Genomic DNA, 20,450 nt, shown 5'->3' on the forward strand with positions numbered 1-20,450 from the left:
TAATGTCGTATATCATCGGGTGGCGTTATCTTTAGACAAGGCAATCTTTGATTTTTCATATTCCCCTGTTGATCTTTTGATGATATTGCTTATGGTTTTTGAGCGGCTTATTGGCTAAAGTTTAATAGATGGTTTTGCTTTGAAGACCTTTTTTTTTTTTAATCGTACCATGTTATTTTTCTGACTACCATTGCACCTTGTAATGTTTTATGTTTTTGGATCCTTTTCAGAGTTTTCTTTCTTACGCTTCTTACTCGATGAGTTCACGCTTCTTCATTTTAAGTTTTTTAATTCTTTTGATTGCATTTGTCGTATTTATGGGGTCTAAAGTATCCCCACTTCTTGTTAATAGCTAGAAACAGTGGTAGTTAAAAAACAATGCAGAACATGGTTGAAAAAAAAAAAGCAGAGAAACAAATATAGGTCGCAAAAGGGTATATATGTACACTCGCCCTATCGTAGTCTATCAAGATATAGAAAGGGTAGTCTAGAAGTGAAGAGAATTGACAAGATGCTTCAAAAAAGAAGAAGGAAACATGAAAAACATATAAAAAAAAGAGGTAAAAAGCAATCAAATCACGTTTGTACTTCGATAGCTTTTTTCTTCTTCTAATACTGACAGTCACCGGGATTTTGGAGACACCATCCCTGAGTGACAAGACTGGCCTGAACACCTCTGGCAACCATTCTCTCTCTGATCAAGGCCAGCCTTGGGGTAACGCTCAATTGTGTCCTGTATTCGCCACTTTCCTCTCTATTCCAGCTCCAAAGGACCTCAGCGGCAGCGGAGGCTCGCGGCCAAACTCTAGCATCTAGGATTTGACCATCGACCTGCTCCGACCACATATGAACTTCACCACCAAGAACCAAATTCAATTTATCCTTGGGGATTCCTTCAAGAGCGTCGTAATAGTAAATTGCCTTCCAGTTCTTCATAGGCGAGCAGTAATCCGTGAACGCGGGGGCCAATTGGTTGAAACTCTCCGGTTTAACATCGAGCCAGAACCCAAACCCACAGTCCAAATACCAATTCTTGTAGTTTCCAAAGATAACGCGATGACCTTTATCCACAATCTTCTTAACAGATTCGTTATCGATCCATGCTTGAATGATGACGCGGGGGTCAAGTGTGAGTGGATACTCCAACAACATCTCTTCCCAAGCGATTGGAGTGAAGCCGGCGTCAAAGATTTCCTTATGGACTTTATTCACAAAACGGTTGAGTTTTGGAACAACGATGGTGGAGTCGTTAGATCCGACTGTTTCGTCGAATTGCGCGGAGTTGGAGTTATATTCATCACCACCGGCGTGGAAGTAACCAGCCCCAGAGGCTTTCAACCGGGGTAACAGATCCGCAAACAATTCTTCGACAAATTTATCAACAACCGGAGAATCGAGTTTGAATTGTCCACAGGGTGGTTGAGCACAAAATCCAACCCAAGGTTGTTTATTGAAGTTTGCGATAAGTTCTGGACGACTGTATGCGATCGAAGCAGTGTGGCCCGGCATGTCGATTTCTATGATGACTTTGATACCACGTAAAGCGGCGTAAGAGTAAATATCATCGATATCACGAACGGAGTAGATCTGATCCTTCGTGTAGGCGCCCTTAGCGGCTAGATCTGGCATTGATCTTATCTCCAACGGCCATGATTGGGATTCTGTGATGTGGATGTGGAGGATGTTCATTTTATTCCAGGATAGGACATCGATTAAAGATTTGATGTTTTTAACCGGGTAGAAGGAACGGGCGACGTCAAGATTTAGACCGCGGTGGGAGAAACGAGGAGAGTCTGTGATTGTGACTGGGAGGTATGGAGTGTATATCTTCTTTTTGTCATCGGTAGCGTAGAAGAGTTGGGGAAGGGAGGTAAGACCGTGAAGGACGCCGACGGAGGTTTTCCCGACGATTTCGACTTTGGCTTCACGATCATTGATTTTGCTGATAGTGAGGGTGTAAGATTCATCGATTGGTTCGTCCTTGGAGTTATCTGGTTCGACTTCCGTTTGGGTGACTGAGATGGTTTTGATCGTGATCGCGGTCTTTCTGTCGTAGTGGGGTTGCCAATCTGTGCCTTTCTTGTGGAACATCCAGGGGACGAGGTTATCGTTGTAGAGGAATGACTTGGCACGGTCGATCGCGGCATCGATGCGGGTCTCTGCCTGTCCCTTTTTGGAGGTCTTGCGACGGGTGATACGCGAGGTCAGGGCGTCGCGGGTATACTTGTAGGTTGGTGACTGGTCGGTTGATCATTGGTTAGTTAGGTAACTTTCTAATATTCTTTCTAAGGAGATTTGCAGTTTGATGTGCAGAAGACGATCATCGCTTTTTGTACAGTCCCTAAGGGGGGTAGCGGGTACTCACGTTGCCAGCTGGGCCATATTTGACATTGAATTTGACTCTACCGTCGAGCCAGGCGACTTGATCACCAAGACTTTGTTCTTTAGGAAGAGGCCAGACACTGGCGCTGACCATGGATGTAATAGCCGAAGCGGCTATGATCAAAAGATTGAAGCGAACCATTTTGAATGTTCGTCTTAAGGTTCAAGATGGCGAATTATCGAAAATGGAACTATGATAGAGAGGGAGCTGAGAGCTTGTCTTCAAATACTAGATTTTAGTAGAGAAGATTAGGTGGTTTGCTTTATGTAGGTTAAGAATTATGTTTTGTTCATGAAACGAAATATCGAGCGTCGGTATATATGTTCGTATGAAATGGTGGAGAGAGAAGGGGAAAGGGAAGGTTAGAGCTAGGGGAGGGGGGCTTTTATACCCTCTAGTAGTCGCTGGAAAATAAAAGATCATCCAGATGTATCTATGTGACAGCTATGAAAAGAAAGAGAGGTTGATGCCGTAAGAAGATTGTAAAATCAAAAGATATTCCAGAGAAACTGCCGTTTCGTTTATATTCGACGTTGAAAACTACTTTTTGATCAGCCAACGTTAACGAGGAAAAGGTGAGTTGACCGCGTGGTGTTCCGGTTTAGGAAGGAATCGGCAGCTGGACCAGCCGAATTGATTTTCGGGTTTGGCGACTTGCGCGACTGTAGCCGGGAAAAAAAAAAAAAAAAGAATAAGATAAAAAGACTAAGTTCGGGATGATATCAAGGATTATATATAAGTCCGGTCAGCCCAGTAATCGATTGTCATCGCTGTGGCAGTGGCGGATATGTTCTTTCAGGAACCGGACATTGAAAGAGCGAAAGTGAAGGGTTATATAGCAGCTCCCCTGGGAATCTTCATTTCTCAGATTAAATTGTCGATCTCACTGGAACTTGGCGGCCAGGAACTGTGAATGGTCCTCCTGTGCTGCTTTAACTTTGTTCCTTTCGTCCAATGCGAAGAGATTGTCGTCGAGCCAATATCGTAGTGGACAATTACTCTCTTTTTTCCTTTCGTTCTCTCGAGGTATCCAAGAAGACCCTGGTCAGTGCAGTGCTTTGAGGTTACCTAAGAAATCCCCCCGCATTTCCTGCTCAATTATTAACCTGTCTAAGACAAGGATACTCTCTACCGGTGCAATGCTATGAGAAACACAAAAACAAGAGGAGAAAGGTTCCGTGAGTATCTCGGAAGTTAATTAATTCAATAATTAGGTATCATACTGGTGGGAGGATAAGGAAAAATGGGTATGTGGATGAATGTCTGTCGGACAAGCGCGAATGATTACAATTGATTATGCCTGTACTACTACCCGTTATTTTCTCCGCCATGAGGGATATGTGACGGTGTCCTTGCATTGGTCTGATTTGGAGTTTAAGGTCCTGCAGTGCTTGTGATCTGCCTTCTGATGTCCCCCCTGCATATACAAGGCAATGCATGCGATTCGCATGTTGACTCGGTAGACTTAAACCGCCCGCCTTCTCTGGAGTCGTGGTGGTACACAAGCTATTCGCACGTCTCGAAGGCACATTCGTGCGTAGATACATAAATCTACATGGCTCGGACGTTCCTAGCTGGTTAGGCCGAAGGGGTCTGAAAGGGTGGCATTGCTTATGGACAAATGGATAATGGAGAATGAAGGGGAGATAAAACCGTTTCATCCAATCTATTCATGAATTCAACTTACGTAGCTCGAATTCATTTGTTCCAACATCGAAACAAAGCTAAAGTGTACACACTCAAACACTTAAATTTTTTGTGGTTCGTCCAGTTGAAAGGGTGGGCCTCATGAAGGCCAAACGCAATTCCGGGGTCGGCTCCCGCTGTACGTCTGCATGCAACATCGCGGAAAGATGTAACGTTGAAAGAGCCATGTCGATAGCCAGGGGTTTGAACGATGAGATGATAAGGTTATCATGTGGATTTATAGAGAAGGAAGGTCGAAGATTTTCTGAAAGATGGTTCTGCAGTCCGGTAGTCTATAATATGCTTTGAGCGGAGAGCAGACATCAAACAACCCTCGATGGTGTAGTTGGTATCACAACAGGCTGTAATAGTCTTTAGAAGCTCAAACTTCTAATTAATCGTAACCTGCAGGTCACCAGTTCGAATCTGGTTCGAGGGATTGTTCTTTTTTTGCAATTTTTTTGGTTCAACTTTTTATCTTCTTTCTTCTTTTGGGGGATCTTCGGTTAAGCAAACATGTTCAACAACCTCACCCCGCCCCGCTATAGACCACAGCACATGCAATGCAATGCAATGCAATGTTAGAGGAAGCGTCGATGTCGCGGTTCTCGAAGGCAGGAAAGTTAGAGCAACGGCTCATATTCATCTATGCGACGTTACACGGGGATCACACAGTTTGATAAGATCAAGGGTGTCCATATCTGTTATAATCATGCATTCTTAGCTCTCTGTAACTGTCGAACCAAAGAGTATTGTACGCATACTCGTGTGCATGTTGCAGGCATTATTTGGGTGCACAGTTTCCGAGAAAACCATCCCGGTTTCCCATTTCTCGGACCGGCCTTGATCAAAAATATCCATAAGCTCTGGAGCTGCGATTGAACTAGAATTCGAATTAGTATGAAGCAATGAAGCGTCGATGTGTTGATGTCCCATCATGCATTCCTTAATTGCAAACTGTGTATACATGTAGCAGAAATGAGGTAGTCTAGTTGTATACTATAGAACACCACTAGCAAACTTAAGTAGGTACTTAATTAAGTATTTACTTTGGTAGGTACCAACTATATACCTACTACCTCTTAACTATAAAATAACCACCAGCTGTTTGATAGCATCTCAGGTTAGAAACAGAACTGGATAAATTTATTGGAAACACCACAGCAAAATGGGTTTTTTAAACTACTTACCTACTTATATATAAGGTTTTGGATCCGTGGTCGCAAAGATCGAAATGGCAGCATATCTACTTAGCTAAAGAGAGCCCTCGAGTTAACATAATTAGTACCTACTTACCTGAGTACTTATAGGCTCATTTGGGGCCTATAGAGCTAGAATGGGATCTAGTGATATCAATATCGATGTATCTCTAGTGATTGTGTAGCATTATCATTTAGCATTAGATATTACCTAGAATCTTATATAGAAAATCATTGAGTACTTATTTAATTAATTACCCACTTTGTAGAATATGCAAAACTCACGATCAGGGTCACGGTCATATATATATATAAAGTCTCCTTATTTGATGTACCCCGAATAAGCTAATATCTCTAGACAGTTTGGAAATCTAGAGACTTAACCTCTTCGGGATCGATTAATATCTAATGAACTCTCAAGTAATCCACCTCCATAGCGTAAAAGAAGGGAATATCTTCTCCGAGTTCAGCAGCTACTATAAGTTGAAGTTACTTCTTCAAAGAACCGAGGGCGCGGCCCCTTCGGTGAGCAACTTAAGAAAGGGTCTTGCCCACTGGTATACCCAAGTGCTTACCTAGGCAACCGTATTAAGAAGAAAGGACAGGAGTAACGAGGTTACGAACTCGATCTCACTGTGGTAATCATAATGATCTTCAGACAGCGTCGTCGTCGTCGACAACGGACCTCAAATAAAACCATAATTCCAATTTTTCTCTCGATTGGCCCTTTATCTTCTCCTTTCTCACTTTCTCACCCTTTCTTCTCTTCTTCTTCTCCTCTTCTTCTTCTCTCATCTCTTCTAGTCTCTGCAGCCTGGTAGGTACCTGCTATCAACTACCCCTATGAAGGTAATCCCACATCAATCACAATTCCAACCATCCCACATCAAACAAAAGGATGAATTATCATCACCCCTTTATATACACACTCATCATGGTTTTCCGATTCGTGAACATTGTGCACGGAAAGGAAGAAGACCTGAATGGTGTTTGTTCTTGTTCCCTCGAGGCACAGACAGCAGGAGGTTTTGAAATGTGACGATGCCCCTTTTTTAAGTCCAAGGATGATATTTCGGTTTCGCTACTGACCTACGCGGTCTGATGATAATTTCAAAATGAAAAGCCAAACAGCTTTCTGAATCTGAGGACTTGGGGTCAAGAGACCTAGAAAAAGAGAGTCGGGGGTTAGCATGTTGATACACTCGGGCCTGCAGCGTCAGTTTGTACCAACCAAGAGACACTTACTACTCTTTGTGTTCTCATAATTTTTGGAGTCAACTTTTCTGCTTTGCAGAACTTTATATATTTTTTCATTGGAGAGCATAGGTGATACCCTATCAGCCGATGAAAGAATGAAGAAGAGTTGGATATATACTTAGTAGGTATATAGACAATCTTGGGGGCTGATCTACCGGATTATACTTTCACATCGCTGTTGTTTGGGCTTAATTTGGGTGGGATGCTGTTGGAGATTAGTTTAATATAGAATATACCGAGCGTTCAACGTGAATTTATTTACCTCAAAACGACCATTAATGATGCTACAGGTGTATCTATAAGTACTAGTAGATATACTCGACAGTCTGCACTAACTACTCGACCGAGTCTGAATAAGATACAAGTACACAATAGCCCAGGTATAAATAGATAGTCTCGAAGCTTGAAGCTGTATCGGTCGCTAAAAGCGGTCCTTTTTTTTGTGTGCTATTTTTGTGTTGGAGGTGTTGGAGATCTCGGTTTCTCGGCCGATGATTTCTCGGCCTTGGCACTGAGATCGGCCCGTTTGTTTTCCAAAAATAATGTGTTGTGGACAAACACGAAAACAACACAAGAGTCGACAAGAACCCTGACATCGCAGTTCGCCTTCCAATGTCACACCGCGATCCACTCGCATACCTTCTAGTTACCACCCACCAACGTCACCCACCATCACCACACTACAGCTGCAGCTACACCATACGATGGATAACTCCTTCTTTCGCAACCTGGTCAACAATACCCCGCGAGTAGATCGCTCCTCTAATTCCACAAATGCAACCTCGACGTCTTCTGCCGCGCCGTTGCTCGGCTCTCGTCAACGTTCTTCCATCCCGATGACACCGTAGGTGAACCTCCCCCATCTTCGTCTCTCCCTCTCTCTCTCTATTCAATTCAATTCCATTCAATTCACTTCACTTCACTTTAACCACATTCATACACATCCTTCCGTCCGATGTATCCACGACCTATGCCCTGCACCATGCAAAGCAACCTTCTAGTCACAATCGCTGCTTTAAAAAATCACATTTATGGTACTAACCAACTCTTGGCTTTTAACCCTCTAGTCGATCTGTCGGCGGCGCACCATCATTCGCACAACAAGCAGCAGCCTACCGTCTGCAGCAAAACCCACCGAAAGAAAAGAAATTCAAATCATCTGTCCCATTAGGTTCAAAACTTCCAGAGGGCTACGTGGATCGTACACAATTACGTGATGACGATGATACGGCTACTACAGACGCGGAGCAGCGGATGGCGGCTCTGATGCAGCTGGTTGAGGAAGGGAGTTTAACGAGGGAGGAGGCTATAGAGCAGAGTAGGGCTTTTGGGGGGGATGCTAAGAGTACGCATTTGGTCAAAGGGTTGGATTTTAAGTTGTTAGAAAGGGCAAGGAAGGGAGAGGACGTGCTGGCTGGCAAGAAAGATGATGAGGAAGTTCAGGATGAGGAGGATATTGAGGATGAATTGGATCAGGCTCTGGAGAAGAAAGTCGAGAGTGTAAAGAGGCAAAGGAAAGAGGAGAAGGATGACGATGACGATGAGCCGAAAAAGAAGACAAGAGCGGAGATTTTAGCAGAATGGAAGAAGAGTAGAGAAGAGGCTGCTGCGAAGAAAGTAGCAGAGAGCTCTCTAGGCTCTAAATTCAAAAAATTTGGGGAGAAAGAGAAGAAGAAGCCGAAGGCTAAAAAGGAGGAGAAACCTACAAAAGCTTCCAAAGACAGTACGTCTGGGAAGAAAAGGAAACGGGATCATGAGGAACCGTCGAAAGAGAAGGTTCTTGGAAATGGCACAGTTCTGGGTATGCTCCCTCCTGATCTGCCCTCGACGAAAGCCGTCCCCGCAGAAAAACAGGACGAAGACGGGGATGTAAACATCTTCGACGATGCACCTGACGATTATGACCCTCTGGCTGGCCTTGCGGACAGCGACGACGACTCGGGGTCCGATGAAGGAGAAGTGGAAGACAAAACAACCAAGAAGAACGAGACACTGGAGGGTATGCCACCTCCACCTCCACCGTCTACCCGCCCTCGAAATTATTTTGCCACATCATCCAAAGATGCCGACGTGTCAACTCAATCAATATCGTCGACACCGCTTAGCGGTCAAGACCTCACAAACACGATGGAACTTTCAGCAGCGATCAAGAAAGCTGCCCAAATGAGAGAGCTTTCAAAGGCAGATCTCGACGATGAGGAAGCAAAGAAAGCGGCAAGACACAAAGCTATGTTACAAGCTGCTAGCAGAGACGATGAAGATGTGGATATGGGCTTCGGCGGAAGTCGGACATTCGGAGACGACGACGATGATGATCTGGGAGTCACGAAAAAGAAGAAGAGGGGTAAAAAGAATACATAATAGTAAGTATGTTTAGCATGTGGTTGTGTACGATAGGTGGCTTGTAGGATGTTACGACGGATATGCAAGGCGTTTTTTTTTGGATTGAAATTTAAGGGCACCCTGGATGTTAAATCCCCAGGAATAGCAGCTTGATATTGGCCACCGTGTAGACGCTCGTTTGCAAAGATGACCTATGAGTGGTCTGATTCCGTAAGCCTTAACGCATGGATCGACCCAGCCCGCATCTAGGAATACCATTGATTCTCCCCATATACCTGGGTAGATTTCACACAACTTCCGCAGTGACACCGCAAGGAAGAAATGATTCCCTTTAGCGCATTTCTTTTACACGAACTTCAATTTGACAGCTCAGATACTCTAATTTTTATGCGAAACCATTTTGGCTTGGATTTACATCAAAGTTGGATATTAAAATCAATTGGAAATCAATTATACATCGCTTTGTACTCTATAGAATTATCCTGCTAGCCCCAGGTCTGAAGTACACTTAAACTACAGAGTTCCCCATATCCCTAGCAGTGCGGAGGTGTGAGAATGGCATTAGGTTACACTACTCTCGCGCCGCCGTCGCAGGTTACACACCGCATAGCTGCGGATGTATATCGATAGGCTGTTTTCTTGGTCTCGAAACCCTGCTTTCGAATTGGTATGCAGGATGGCTGACTAGGGATCCCTCAACATCCCTAAGCCTAACTCAGGATATCAGCGGGCCGGGGAGCTTTGGGCATAGGTTTTTTAACCAATTAGCCTTCCGGAGGGATTTTCGAAGGGTTGCAAGGTACCGTTCCTGGATAGTTGGCCTTGGTTTGACGACATTAGCTCTGGATATGAGCCGTTCGGCACATCTTCAGACATCCATGATTTTACTGCATGAAGCTTGCAAGCTTGCAAGCTTGCCAACATGCAGCATAGCGCACATAGACGTCTACAACCCTTCGTCGATGTTGGAATCAATCAATTGCAATTTAAAAAATATGAAATCAAATTTATGATGTTAGCTAATCTATTCTTACGATAATTCCTTTAGGCTCCACCTCTCTAAGAATAACACGTCCCAACTTGCAAACCCCTTCCAAGTTGATTCCCCGCCCTGTCGGCCTGTCGCCGAGACCTTTCATCTTCCTTCAAAGCTTCCTCGATCAGATGCAGATGTGGACCATGCAGCTCGCTTGATGTGGATGCATGCATAACGCCCACCACCTGCGGAATGTGTTTTGCGGCCCGTACGGTAGGGGTACCTCGTCCATAGCGGAACATCTGCTTGGCGCACAGGTACTCCGATCCAAAATCGCCGTGGCCATGTCGACATGTTTTTTGCAGAGACCTCATGCAAACGGAAGAATGGACTACGTATGTACCAACCATCAGAGCGGCTGAATTTTTCCTTTAGAAGTTGGTTCATTTATGCATCTATGACTTCTTGCATTCTTTAAGGTTTTTTTTGGGCTCTTTTTCCTCATATTATTTGTTTTTTTTGTTTTTTTCTTTTTCATTTTCCCCACTTTTCGAACTTCCTATGCAGCTGCGCTGGTTCGCTTGCGTGATTGATTGACCGATGTTGAAAGAGAAATGTCGTTTTTTTCGTTATGTCGAAGAGATGGGATTTTGGCAGCTGAATTCACTCGGTTGGTACTAGTTTCGACTTGGTTTAGTTAGATACTTGACAGGACTCAAAACGTTCAAACTTGGTACTTGATCAATTGAAACTAACTCTCGTATGGACTATCTCTTTTCGAAGGTCCAGAATTTATATCCTACTCGAGATAACTATATATACATCAAAGTACAGTACCACTAGAAGTTCCGCGATCCGCGAATTCTGTGTTCCCAATACTGTAGTTCGGAGCTGCGGCACATCAATCTGAACGGGACTGAATTAATAACGAAAAGAAGCCCAAGCTATATTAAAACCCCAACAAACTTGCTTGCATATATGTGCGCATACCACCCTTTTCGTTTTTTCATATGCCCAGATCAGTGGCTGGAAATGGTACAAATCCAGCTGCATTGACAAAAGCGGGATTGGTGTGTCGTCGACAAAATTTAATGCAAGAATAGGTAATTTCCATATGTCAAGTCCTTCCGATTCGAATATATTATATCGAGGTGTGCTGTCTCGGTGTCGACGTCTACGTACTAGCTCCTGGGAGAACTTAACAGAGGCCTGATATTAATTCAGGGTAATGGTTATTGGTAATATTTTTCTATTTGATGCCCATAATAGGACCAATCGTAGGAGAGTTTGGCACATGCTTGTTAACTTGTATTCTGAGTGAGTGGATTTTTACAAGGCAATATTAATAATAGTAATACCTAACAGACAAATGCCTAACATTATTGCATTAGATTTCTATTCTTGAGGAGCGATCTTACAATTGTAAATTTGTAAAAGAAGGATTCGTCTAAGCATCAATCCGCTGATATCATGATCGACTATGTTGAAACCACATATTTTCACTCAAAGAATTCATATGTTCTAGACCCAAATCCAGAATTACATAGCATCAAAATCTACTAATAAACTACATATGCAAAGGTCTCGACGCCTACTTACTGCCTTGGAGATACCATCAAATGTAAGAATTATCCCAGCAAACGGGTATTTCGTATTGCCCCGCAATTGAATTGCGTGCGCTCACACAATTCCGACTCCGATCGTGCAGTAGAAACCTAAACTAAACTACATCAAAACCAAAGTTGCATACGCGAGTGCGACAGATCTAACAGTCCGTGCCGTGCGTTATTTCTACGCGGGTCCCGTAGCTTAGTCAAGTTTCTTTTTGAAACTTTCTAACTCTACATAGCTCTAGTGCTTCCTGTGTCTATATGCTGGCTGTGGATCATTGCATACCCAAGGTGCGGGTTTTTCATTCCTGGTCAATGCGCAAGCTCTGGGCCCTTCCCGTGGGTAAATACTACTAACTTTTGAGGGGTTAGTAATGTTACCATTATATATTTTATTTATTTTATTTTTTGCTTCCTGGACGGGGGACCCTTTTTGAAGCCCACTAGCTCGCTGGGCCCTTTGTGGCTAAGCTAAGCCTGCATATTGACGGGCCGGGGCCGGGCTGTCTTTGAAAGCGGTAGAAGCCGGTGCGTAGCTAACATACCAGTATATTTCGGCAAGGGAAAACACGAAATTCACCCTGCAGGTAGCATGCATTTGTCCTATCCCTATTCTGGCAAATTGTATGCTTCTTTTGAGGCGGGGTTTTGGTGCAATATATCGCCTTTTTTGTGAATTCTTGCAAAAGGCTCCAGCTCCAAAGCTTTGTCAAAATGTCGGTAGAGGAAAAAAATGAGAATGAGAGTGATGGGAGGATATTTTAATTTTAGTAAGCTAGCTTTGAGCGATATAATTTTTCTGAAATGGGGAATGGATATTCGTGATTCCTGCAGACGACGGCGTGCTTGCATATGGTAGGTTATAGTTGGATGCGAGCTAGACCATCGAATGCTATTTGATAGATACTTACACGTGTGTGTGTGTCTGTCTGTCCTTGTCCGCCTGTGTAACAATAGGGGAAACTCTTTGAACTTCTAAAAGGAGTTAGGTAAGTAGGCTGTAGACGTATTGGCCTGACGAACTATGAGATATTCCCTGCGGGATAAGTGAATGGCGTGCGATAATTGGATATTGATGCATTCGCAAGTTCGCGCGCGGTTTGAGGGATCGAATATTGGCAGACTAGGTTCCAGTATGAAGAACGAGTTCTTGGCTTCTGGGTCTGGCTTCAGCTGTGAATATTCTGCACATAGTAGTCTATCAAGGCAGAATTGTGCCATGTCGACCGTCTTGATAGTTAGATATTAGAGCTCGAAAAAAGTATAAAGAGGTCGACGATTCCCCCTTCAATCCTATCTTTCTTCTCCATCCTCAGCAGCATCAAGCAAAACAGCCTCCAAAAAGCCTCTCAATAACCTTCAAGAACTATATATTCATTTTAAGAAGTCTTTTCCACTTCAAACAAATCAATCAAGTCAGTCCCTTCTCTCTCCTCATTCTCTTCTTTCAAATATATACAAAAAACCATTATTTGCTAACTCACTTTAACATTAACAGAATGTCCTACGCCATCAAAGTCCGTATCTACCAAACCAACGAGAACGCCTTCTTCCGCGTCATCGAGAAGGGTGTCTGGCACTACGCCAACGGCGGTACCTGGACCGAACAAGACGGCGCCCTCCTCCTCACCATCGGAGGCAGCGGTACCTCCGGTATCATCCGCCTCCAAACCGAACAAGGAAAGGAAGCCTTCTTCGTCGCCTTCGGTGTCCACAACTACAAGCCATGGCTCGACATCATCACCGGTCTTGGTGACGATATCACTGGTGTCCGCGCCCTCCCAGAATACTACAACAACAGCAACCCAGAACGTGTTAAGTCCCGTGAGGCTCAGCGAACCAGCCAGTCCATTCTTAACATTGACCACCGCACCATTGCTGCTCACTACAAGGTTGCTGAGGGCCACGAGCTCGAGCTTAACCTCGTCCTCGGTTAAATTTTAGCTAGCGAGTATTGGAGCGCAGCTAGATGCCTGATGAAAAAGGGGGGTTTATCATAGAAGGAGGGGGCTTGGGGGGGTTATTGAAGAGGGAGGAGCTTTGAGAGAAGATCTGACTTTTGGGTAGCCCTTTTTTTTCTCTCTCTTTCTTTTGTTTTCCTTTCTTTATACTTTTCTATCAGCCTGTCAAAGGAAATTCTTTCTTGTTTTTCTTGTCAGATAGGAGTAACCTAGGTTTTTGAAATTAAAAAAATCCACCCATCGAAAAAAATACTGCCAGTTCTAAATTCGAATGTCATTGTGATAGTTAGAAAGTGACAGTCTCGTAACCAAACTGTGAGAAAGTGAAATCTGTGCGTTGTTTTTGACAAAATACAACATCTGTAATGCAGCCTCTTGGCAAAGATTACATAAGCCACTTCGCATTTCGCGCCCGAGAAACCACCCAATCGCCTTTTGAGTCTGCCGACTTGCAATGCGTGATAGTTAATCACATCCCTCACCCACCAAAACCGACATCACCGCTTCACCCTCATCATAACTTGTGAATAATGGCTTTAGTACCCCAAATACCCCTCTTCGATGAAAGAAGGGAATTCGATGAAGGCTAGTTTCTTACCATTACCCGCCTCCAGCCACCATCCTAGCCACAGCCAATGCTAACCTTCAACATATAAACCACAGAAGCCCTCATCAAATCCCGCCTTATAACTCTCGAAGTCAAGACTTTATCCCGCGTTCAAAGACGCTGTAATACCGTTATAAACACCGAAAATACAATTAACGATGTCCTCAAAGCTGCGAAAGATGACGCGAATGTAGAGATGACGGATGCACAATCCGTGACCACTGTTGGAGAAACAAAACCGGAGTTGACGCATGAACAAAAAGTCGAAGCAGCAGCTGAGAAGCTGGTGGAGGATATATTGTTGGACTTTGCGCCGTTGGAGGAGGCTCTGATGAGGTTGCAGTTGCTTACGGCTGCGAATCGGAAAGAGGTGGCGAGGTATGAACAGAAGAAGATGCAGATTGGTAGGGTTCCCCCTCTCTCACCTGCTCGTAGGTTAGCTAAAAGTTGGGTTATTCTAATCTTCTTTTTGATAATTGGCAGAGCAAGCGTCTCAAAAAGCCCGAATTGAGATGGTAGAACTCAATTCATCGCTCACCGAAGCGCAACAGCTTAAGCAGCACAAACTCGAATATGACGTTATCGCCACAGAAATCACAAGCTCGCCGAATAGCCAGAAGACACGGCAAGCCCAATATGATAGTATTAACCGGTTAAACGCCGAAATCGACGCGTTGGAACGTGAGAGGGCGGATTACGGCAAAGTTTGGGCAGCTAGGAGAGGACAGTTTGGAGCAATTGTCGAGGCTTTGATGGGGATGCAGGCACAGATTCAAGAAGATAAGGAGGAACAGGAGAGAAGGGAAGGTTTGGATGAGGATGAGGAGGATGGGGAGAAGTCCGCTGAGGGTGATGGGAAGGAAGCTAAGTCCGAAGAGAATGCGGCATCACAAAATCCTGGCCAGGCTGGCGCAGATGGGAAGGAACCAGGCTCCGGGGCGAAAGAAGAAGGAGACGTTTCGATGGAGGATACTCAGGTGGAAGAGGGAGAGCATATAAGCACAGGGGATCAATCACGTGTCACATCACCACGGATAGATGATGATGACGAGATCGAGGAAGGCGAGGAGCTAGAGGAAGGGGAAGAGCTCGGCGAAGAAGAGTCAATTGCACCGACTCCGGCGGCCCATGATGCTTCATTTGAGGAAATGGAGACTGATGATCGGCCCCCTGATCACGACGATGATATGGAAGATGAGGGTGCCATCGAGGAACCTCACATCGGTGACTCTCAAGAACCAAGATCATATAACGCTTGAGGCACTCGATTTCGACGATTAGCGATTGCTCCTATCAGATGTATCATTGTTAGATTGAGGTTGGGTTTCACCAAAAGCCTTCTAGACATGATTATATATAGAGCTTCATGTTCTTAGATTTCAGCGAGAATTTGAATCTCAAATCCACTGAGAACTGCGGATTTATCACCCTACAGATTATTTCCCTCGATGCCCTATAGATGAATGAATACGTGGAGAATTATCACCAGCCCACCGACTTCATAATGCATCTATTCATATTTTCATTATACTATACAACCATCAAAAAACATTCAGAATAGATCCCTAACTAAAAAACTGTAAACAAGTCTCTTGCTAGCATAGGATAACGCCAACATGTACAATCTAGCCTACAGATATGCTCTCCACTGGGTATATGTATCGCTTCCCCCAATTACGAACTTACTGTTAAAATTTGTTAATGATATTATAATTAGCTAATCAGTCCACCCTTCGTCACTGATAGCACTCAACCTCCTCATCAGGTAATCCCTCCCCAAGTCCCCCCAATTAGCACCAGTACTCGCATCCTCCTTCAATGACTGTTCATTTCTCAAAATGGCCTCCATGGCGCCTCCAGCCCCAGAAGCACGTAATACCTTTGCAATACTCGCATGTACGTTACACAACCTCGGTTTCGGGACTGGAATCTGTGCGAATACATCACAGCTTCCAAAGTGTAATACATCTCCATCTTCATGATGGATTGATCCCGGGGTTTGTGCTTTGGTAAATAATCGAATCCGATAGACGTACCTACATCTATCTTCATCCTGGCCTCCGTCAATATTTATGCTCACATCATTTCTAGGAAAACCAGGGCTTGGAGTCGAATCCCATGGTTCAGCTTCGATACACCATTTGAGGTTTCGGAAGGAATGGTATAACTGTGGAGTAAGGATTATCCCGTTGGAAGGGTTGTTAACCACATCCAAATCTTCCATCATGACATCTTCTGCCACGTCTACACCGCAGAACTTTTGCATGTAGTACTTTAGTTTAGCGTTGGCAGAGTATTGGTTTCCCCAGATCCAGCCGGTTGTTCCAACTGAGATTGTACCGGGGACGGTGGATGTACTGCCTATGCTTGAACGACTCGTTGAAGCAAAAAAGTATGGGATTAAATGTGTGGGGACTATGTAATCTTCATGAACGTCTTCTTGACGTTCGATATCGTTGGTAAGGATATCATCTGGTCGGTCGTAATTCCATACCCCGCCGATAATAGTGCGGTGACCATCGCGCGCGAGAAGAAGGGATTTAAATGCGGATTGGATGTTGCTTGATGTTTCTGGCGAGAACGGTGGTGGGGGTTGTGGGGTCATGAAGGGGATTATGAGATTGTCAAGATAGGATTTTGAGAAGGAATGGAGTGAGGATCTGAAGGCGTTGCAATTGGAAAGAATGTATGTTATATGCTCCCATTTATGGTTTTGAGAAGGAGTTAAGATTATATCAAGCCCCAACGGTCCATGGGGGTTGTAAAGCGGGCTTGTTGTGGACGATATCAACTCATCCAATATCTGTAGAGTACTTTCATTCCGTCGTAGTAGGTCCCAAAGGTGATTCGCAATTGCATCGGGGTCGTAAGCGTAGGTCAAGAGACTGTATGTTAGATGAATTGTGGAGATCTCTTGTAGCGATAAATTTATAACTTCGAATTCTCCTAGATCGAGAGGTGGATATGGGAGTTCGTGATGCTGAGGTAACTTTTGGTATGACTTTTGGTCGTGGCTAAGCTCGAAGCCTCCAATTATGGCGATTATACCGCGGAGAGCTAGGACGAGAGGGGCAGATGCCGATAAAGTGGCGAAAACTTGGGTGTTCATCGAACCCATGAGATGCGATGTAAAGGCCTAGAGGTCTTGATCGATGAAGAGGAAAGAAGAGGGGTTCAAAGTGGGGGTATGGGAACGACAAGGTATGAAATGATGATAAGCATCGCAATTACTGGATAGATGTATATAGTCTACTCTTTTCTCCTTATTGTTCTGAGATTCGGAGATTTATATCTACAAAGGGTTATAGACATATAAACGCACCTAGCGTCTCGTGCGCATCAATTTAGTTTTTCGCTTATAAAGAAGTTTAAGTTTCTCGTCTAAACGCTTGCGATTATGTTCATGATACTCCCACGGCCGGAATTGGGTTATACTTTTTTGTAAATATAGGAAAATTGGTGGAAGGGTGTTTAGGGTTTGAAATTCTTGTGTGAGAATATACAAGCTTATGGCCTTTCAAGCATCTAAACTCGACAACAATGACTGGGAATGAGAGGGAAAAACAGGATTTTAACGTTCTGTATTGAAGACATTTACTCATTCCATGAGTCGAGTGTTCGAACGATAAATCAATGTTACTCTTGTTATATGGCGATATAAAACAATATGCCGTCATTTAAAAGGTATAGATATAAAAACTATTTAATTGACTAACACAATCGAAATCGGTTATTACAGATATCGCATTGAACTCGTAGCATATTTCTAAGCAGTGGCAAGAACAAACAGTATTCTACACTAGCGACATTAACGGCCCAAGTTGTCACGGGCTAGGTTTCCAAGGCCAGACAGGATGCATATGGGATAACTCCGAACCGCAATTGTGTTGACCTTGTTGCAATTTCTCATAGAGTTACGCGAAGCTTCAAAGCAAAACATCAAACGCGAAATTTCAAGACACAGGAAATATCAACAATGAAAGTTCTCGCGAGATAGCGAGTGCGGTCATCGGTGACGCCGGCGGGGTGTCTAATCTTATAATTAGGTTTCCTAACCTATCGTACAATAAGTCGGACAAGGCTGTGAGGTGATCCAAGACGTGTCTATCAAAAGGCCCCACTCGACTCCCCGCATCAATATCAACAAACTCCCTTGTCTTTGCACTTGCAGTACCGAGCTGAAAAAAAAAAAACCGCAATGCCCTGCAAGGAAGCCGTTCATGCAGATGCTGAGACAGCTTTCGATTCGTTCGCTCGCTCGGTGATATCACAAGGGAATTTTGCAGGACCTGTAAGCTTGCAGGGCTGCAGACTGGCGGGGGTGTGTGCCTACCTAATCGATTGGAGTTTCTTGGTATGAAAAATCAAAAACATTCAGTCACCCGAGTCGTCACTTTGCAAGTATCAATGCACTCTTTTGTGAAGAACGATGACCTTGCATGTACGTAGTATAGCCTTTCTACTGTGTATATTTGTGATTTTCTTTTCACGATCGTCGATTAAATTTGTAATTTAGCTTGAGAGCTTGGACTTTTAATTTTGATTGTGTTAACTTTGCGTCATGTTTGGAGGGATTAAAACTTAATTGGGTCTCAAACTATTCCGATTCAAAGAATTTGGACGGCCTAACAAGTTAGGGGTGTATCGTAGATTGAGATTCTACACTAATTGTTTTCCTTTGTGAGATTGTTTTTCAATTTAGCAATTCCTGGGGAAGACGCCAACCTAGTGTGCCGAAATCATATTGTTGTGTCTTGCTCTGAGGAATCCTTTCCTTTGGAATTCTGCGACTTCCCGATGCCGACAGCGAGTTACCCGAAGCGAATTCGGTTCATTGACAGGAGCCGAGTCGACTCGTCTAAAAGGATAAACAAAGTTAATTATGACTATAGTTCTCTTACTCTTGCATCTATATCCACGTGATAATATTCAATTGATGGATGATTGCAAATATTAAATATCTGAGAATAGGTTCTTAGTCATCGACCGAAATCGAGATTCCAAGTTCATGGGCGAGCTCGTGAGAATCCGGTGCATGCATAAATTCTAAGACGAAAGTAGCATAGTCAAGTATCTTTTAGAAAAACACTGAAGCCTAATTTCAATCACAACAAGATATATATAAATAATCTAGTATATACAAACTACCAGAATGATAATAAACGTATACAGACTTCCGTACCTGGGTGTTTTTTGTTTAGATATTTTTATTATTTTTCAATATAGATATCCTCGCTTCCCGACTATGAATTGTTCCGATGGCGGATCAAAAGCTCCGAATGGCGACGGTAGATCGATTTCGGCTCTTATGCATGCATGTACTACCGTTCCCGAATGGCACGAAGAGAAATGGGCTTACGGTTAGATATAGCCAAGTACGTAAGCCAAAGAATTACTGAGGCTCTTTTTAATTGGCGGTGATAATCAATTTGGCATCGTAAACATCGTGCTGCCGCCGTGTATTCATCCGCGTATGGAGTCTCTACTCCAGGTATCCGCGAAACACCGCGACGTTGGGTCAATGCATGCAAAGGCACGGTTGACCGATCCCGATATCCGTGTCGGATGTTTTATCCGATTGCCTTTATTTTTCTTTGTTTTGAAAATTAAGGTCTCGAACAACGATAGATTTCCCTTTACAATTGAGGCTTGAAGGTGAAATGGAGATTTTTGGGGGAATAGTCATGCTAAGCCATTGTTCAATTGGTCAATCTAGTGGGTTTGCTCTACAACTGTTGGTGATGGCTGATAATTAAGATTGTTAACTCATTTCCGTAAGCACTTGGAATGAAAAATAACCAAATTCATTGTTGGGGAAATAACGGTTGTGATAGTCGTGCATTCGAAACTCACAGCGAAAAGTTGTAATAACAATATTAACAAGATAAATTTCTCTTTATTTCTATTGTTAGATCTTTTTAGCATCGTACTATTAAATTAAAGTTCGAAGAATCGAATATTCCATGCCGTATTGGTTTGTTATTGGTGTATTGTGTGGCGTGTAGAATTCATGGCTGACTCGCGAATGTGATGACATTTCGAATGCGTTGGATGTTGCATTAGTTGGGGAAATTCTGGAGAAGTTGATACCATCATGTTACCACCGCCAGTTGGAATTCGAACATTACTGGCCTTGCGCGCCGGTTAAATCAAAGCTGTAAACGGGGCCATGGGTAGTATGTAAGATCCAAATCTGTGATATCGAACAATTACCTATTGTCGACGTCACTACTGTGTACATAGTAAGCATCATCGGCGGCTTCGAGTATAGTATATTTTGTCAAGCGGATTGTTAATTGACCACATTCCTTGCACACACTAGGAAAAAGGTTAAAGATCCTCGAGCGAGGGTCTCCTACTAGTCTAGGATTGATGGGGAAACTGCTTCTGTGCTTCTTTCGATTGTTCCGGACATTCCTGGCGGTGAG

General features: G+C 43.7%; 4 protein-coding genes across 4 annotated transcripts; 2 read left to right on the forward strand and 2 right to left on the reverse strand.

Annotated features, from left to right (window-relative positions):
- Positions 1-609: 609 nt before the first annotated feature.
- Positions 610-2,524, reverse strand: AOL_s00080g286 (uncharacterized protein; the record flags this gene model as incomplete). The annotated part of the gene is made up of 2 exons (XM_011124661.1): positions 610-2,238; positions 2,366-2,524. The coding sequence occupies 2 exons, from the start codon at positions 2,522-2,524 to the stop codon at positions 610-612; spliced, it is 1,788 nt and encodes a 595-aa protein (XP_011122963.1).
- Positions 2,525-7,229: 4,705 nt separating this feature from the next.
- On the forward strand, positions 7,230-8,886 carry AOL_s00080g287 (uncharacterized protein; the record flags this gene model as incomplete). The annotated part of the gene is made up of 2 exons (XM_011124662.1): positions 7,230-7,369; positions 7,593-8,886. 2 exons carry the CDS (start codon positions 7,230-7,232, stop codon positions 8,884-8,886), a joined length of 1,434 nt encoding a protein of 477 aa, XP_011122964.1.
- A 4,067-nt stretch (positions 8,887-12,953) lies between these two features.
- On the forward strand, positions 12,954-15,281 carry AOL_s00080g288 (uncharacterized protein; the record flags this gene model as incomplete). The annotated part of the gene is made up of 3 exons (XM_011124663.1): positions 12,954-13,386; positions 14,079-14,426; positions 14,506-15,281. 3 exons carry the CDS (start codon positions 12,954-12,956, stop codon positions 15,279-15,281), a joined length of 1,557 nt encoding a protein of 518 aa, XP_011122965.1.
- A 458-nt stretch (positions 15,282-15,739) lies between these two features.
- On the reverse strand, positions 15,740-17,140 carry AOL_s00080g289 (uncharacterized protein; the record flags this gene model as incomplete). The annotated part of the gene is made up of 1 exon (XM_011124664.1): positions 15,740-17,140. The coding sequence occupies one exon, from the start codon at positions 17,138-17,140 to the stop codon at positions 15,740-15,742; it is 1,401 nt and encodes a 466-aa protein (XP_011122966.1).
- Between the last annotated feature and the right edge of the window lie 3,310 nt (positions 17,141-20,450).

Source organism: Orbilia oligospora (assembly GCF_000225545.1).
Source record: "Orbilia oligospora ATCC 24927 unplaced genomic scaffold scaffold00080, whole genome shotgun sequence".
NCBI classification, from domain to species: Eukaryota; Fungi; Ascomycota; class Orbiliomycetes; order Orbiliales; family Orbiliaceae; genus Orbilia; species Orbilia oligospora.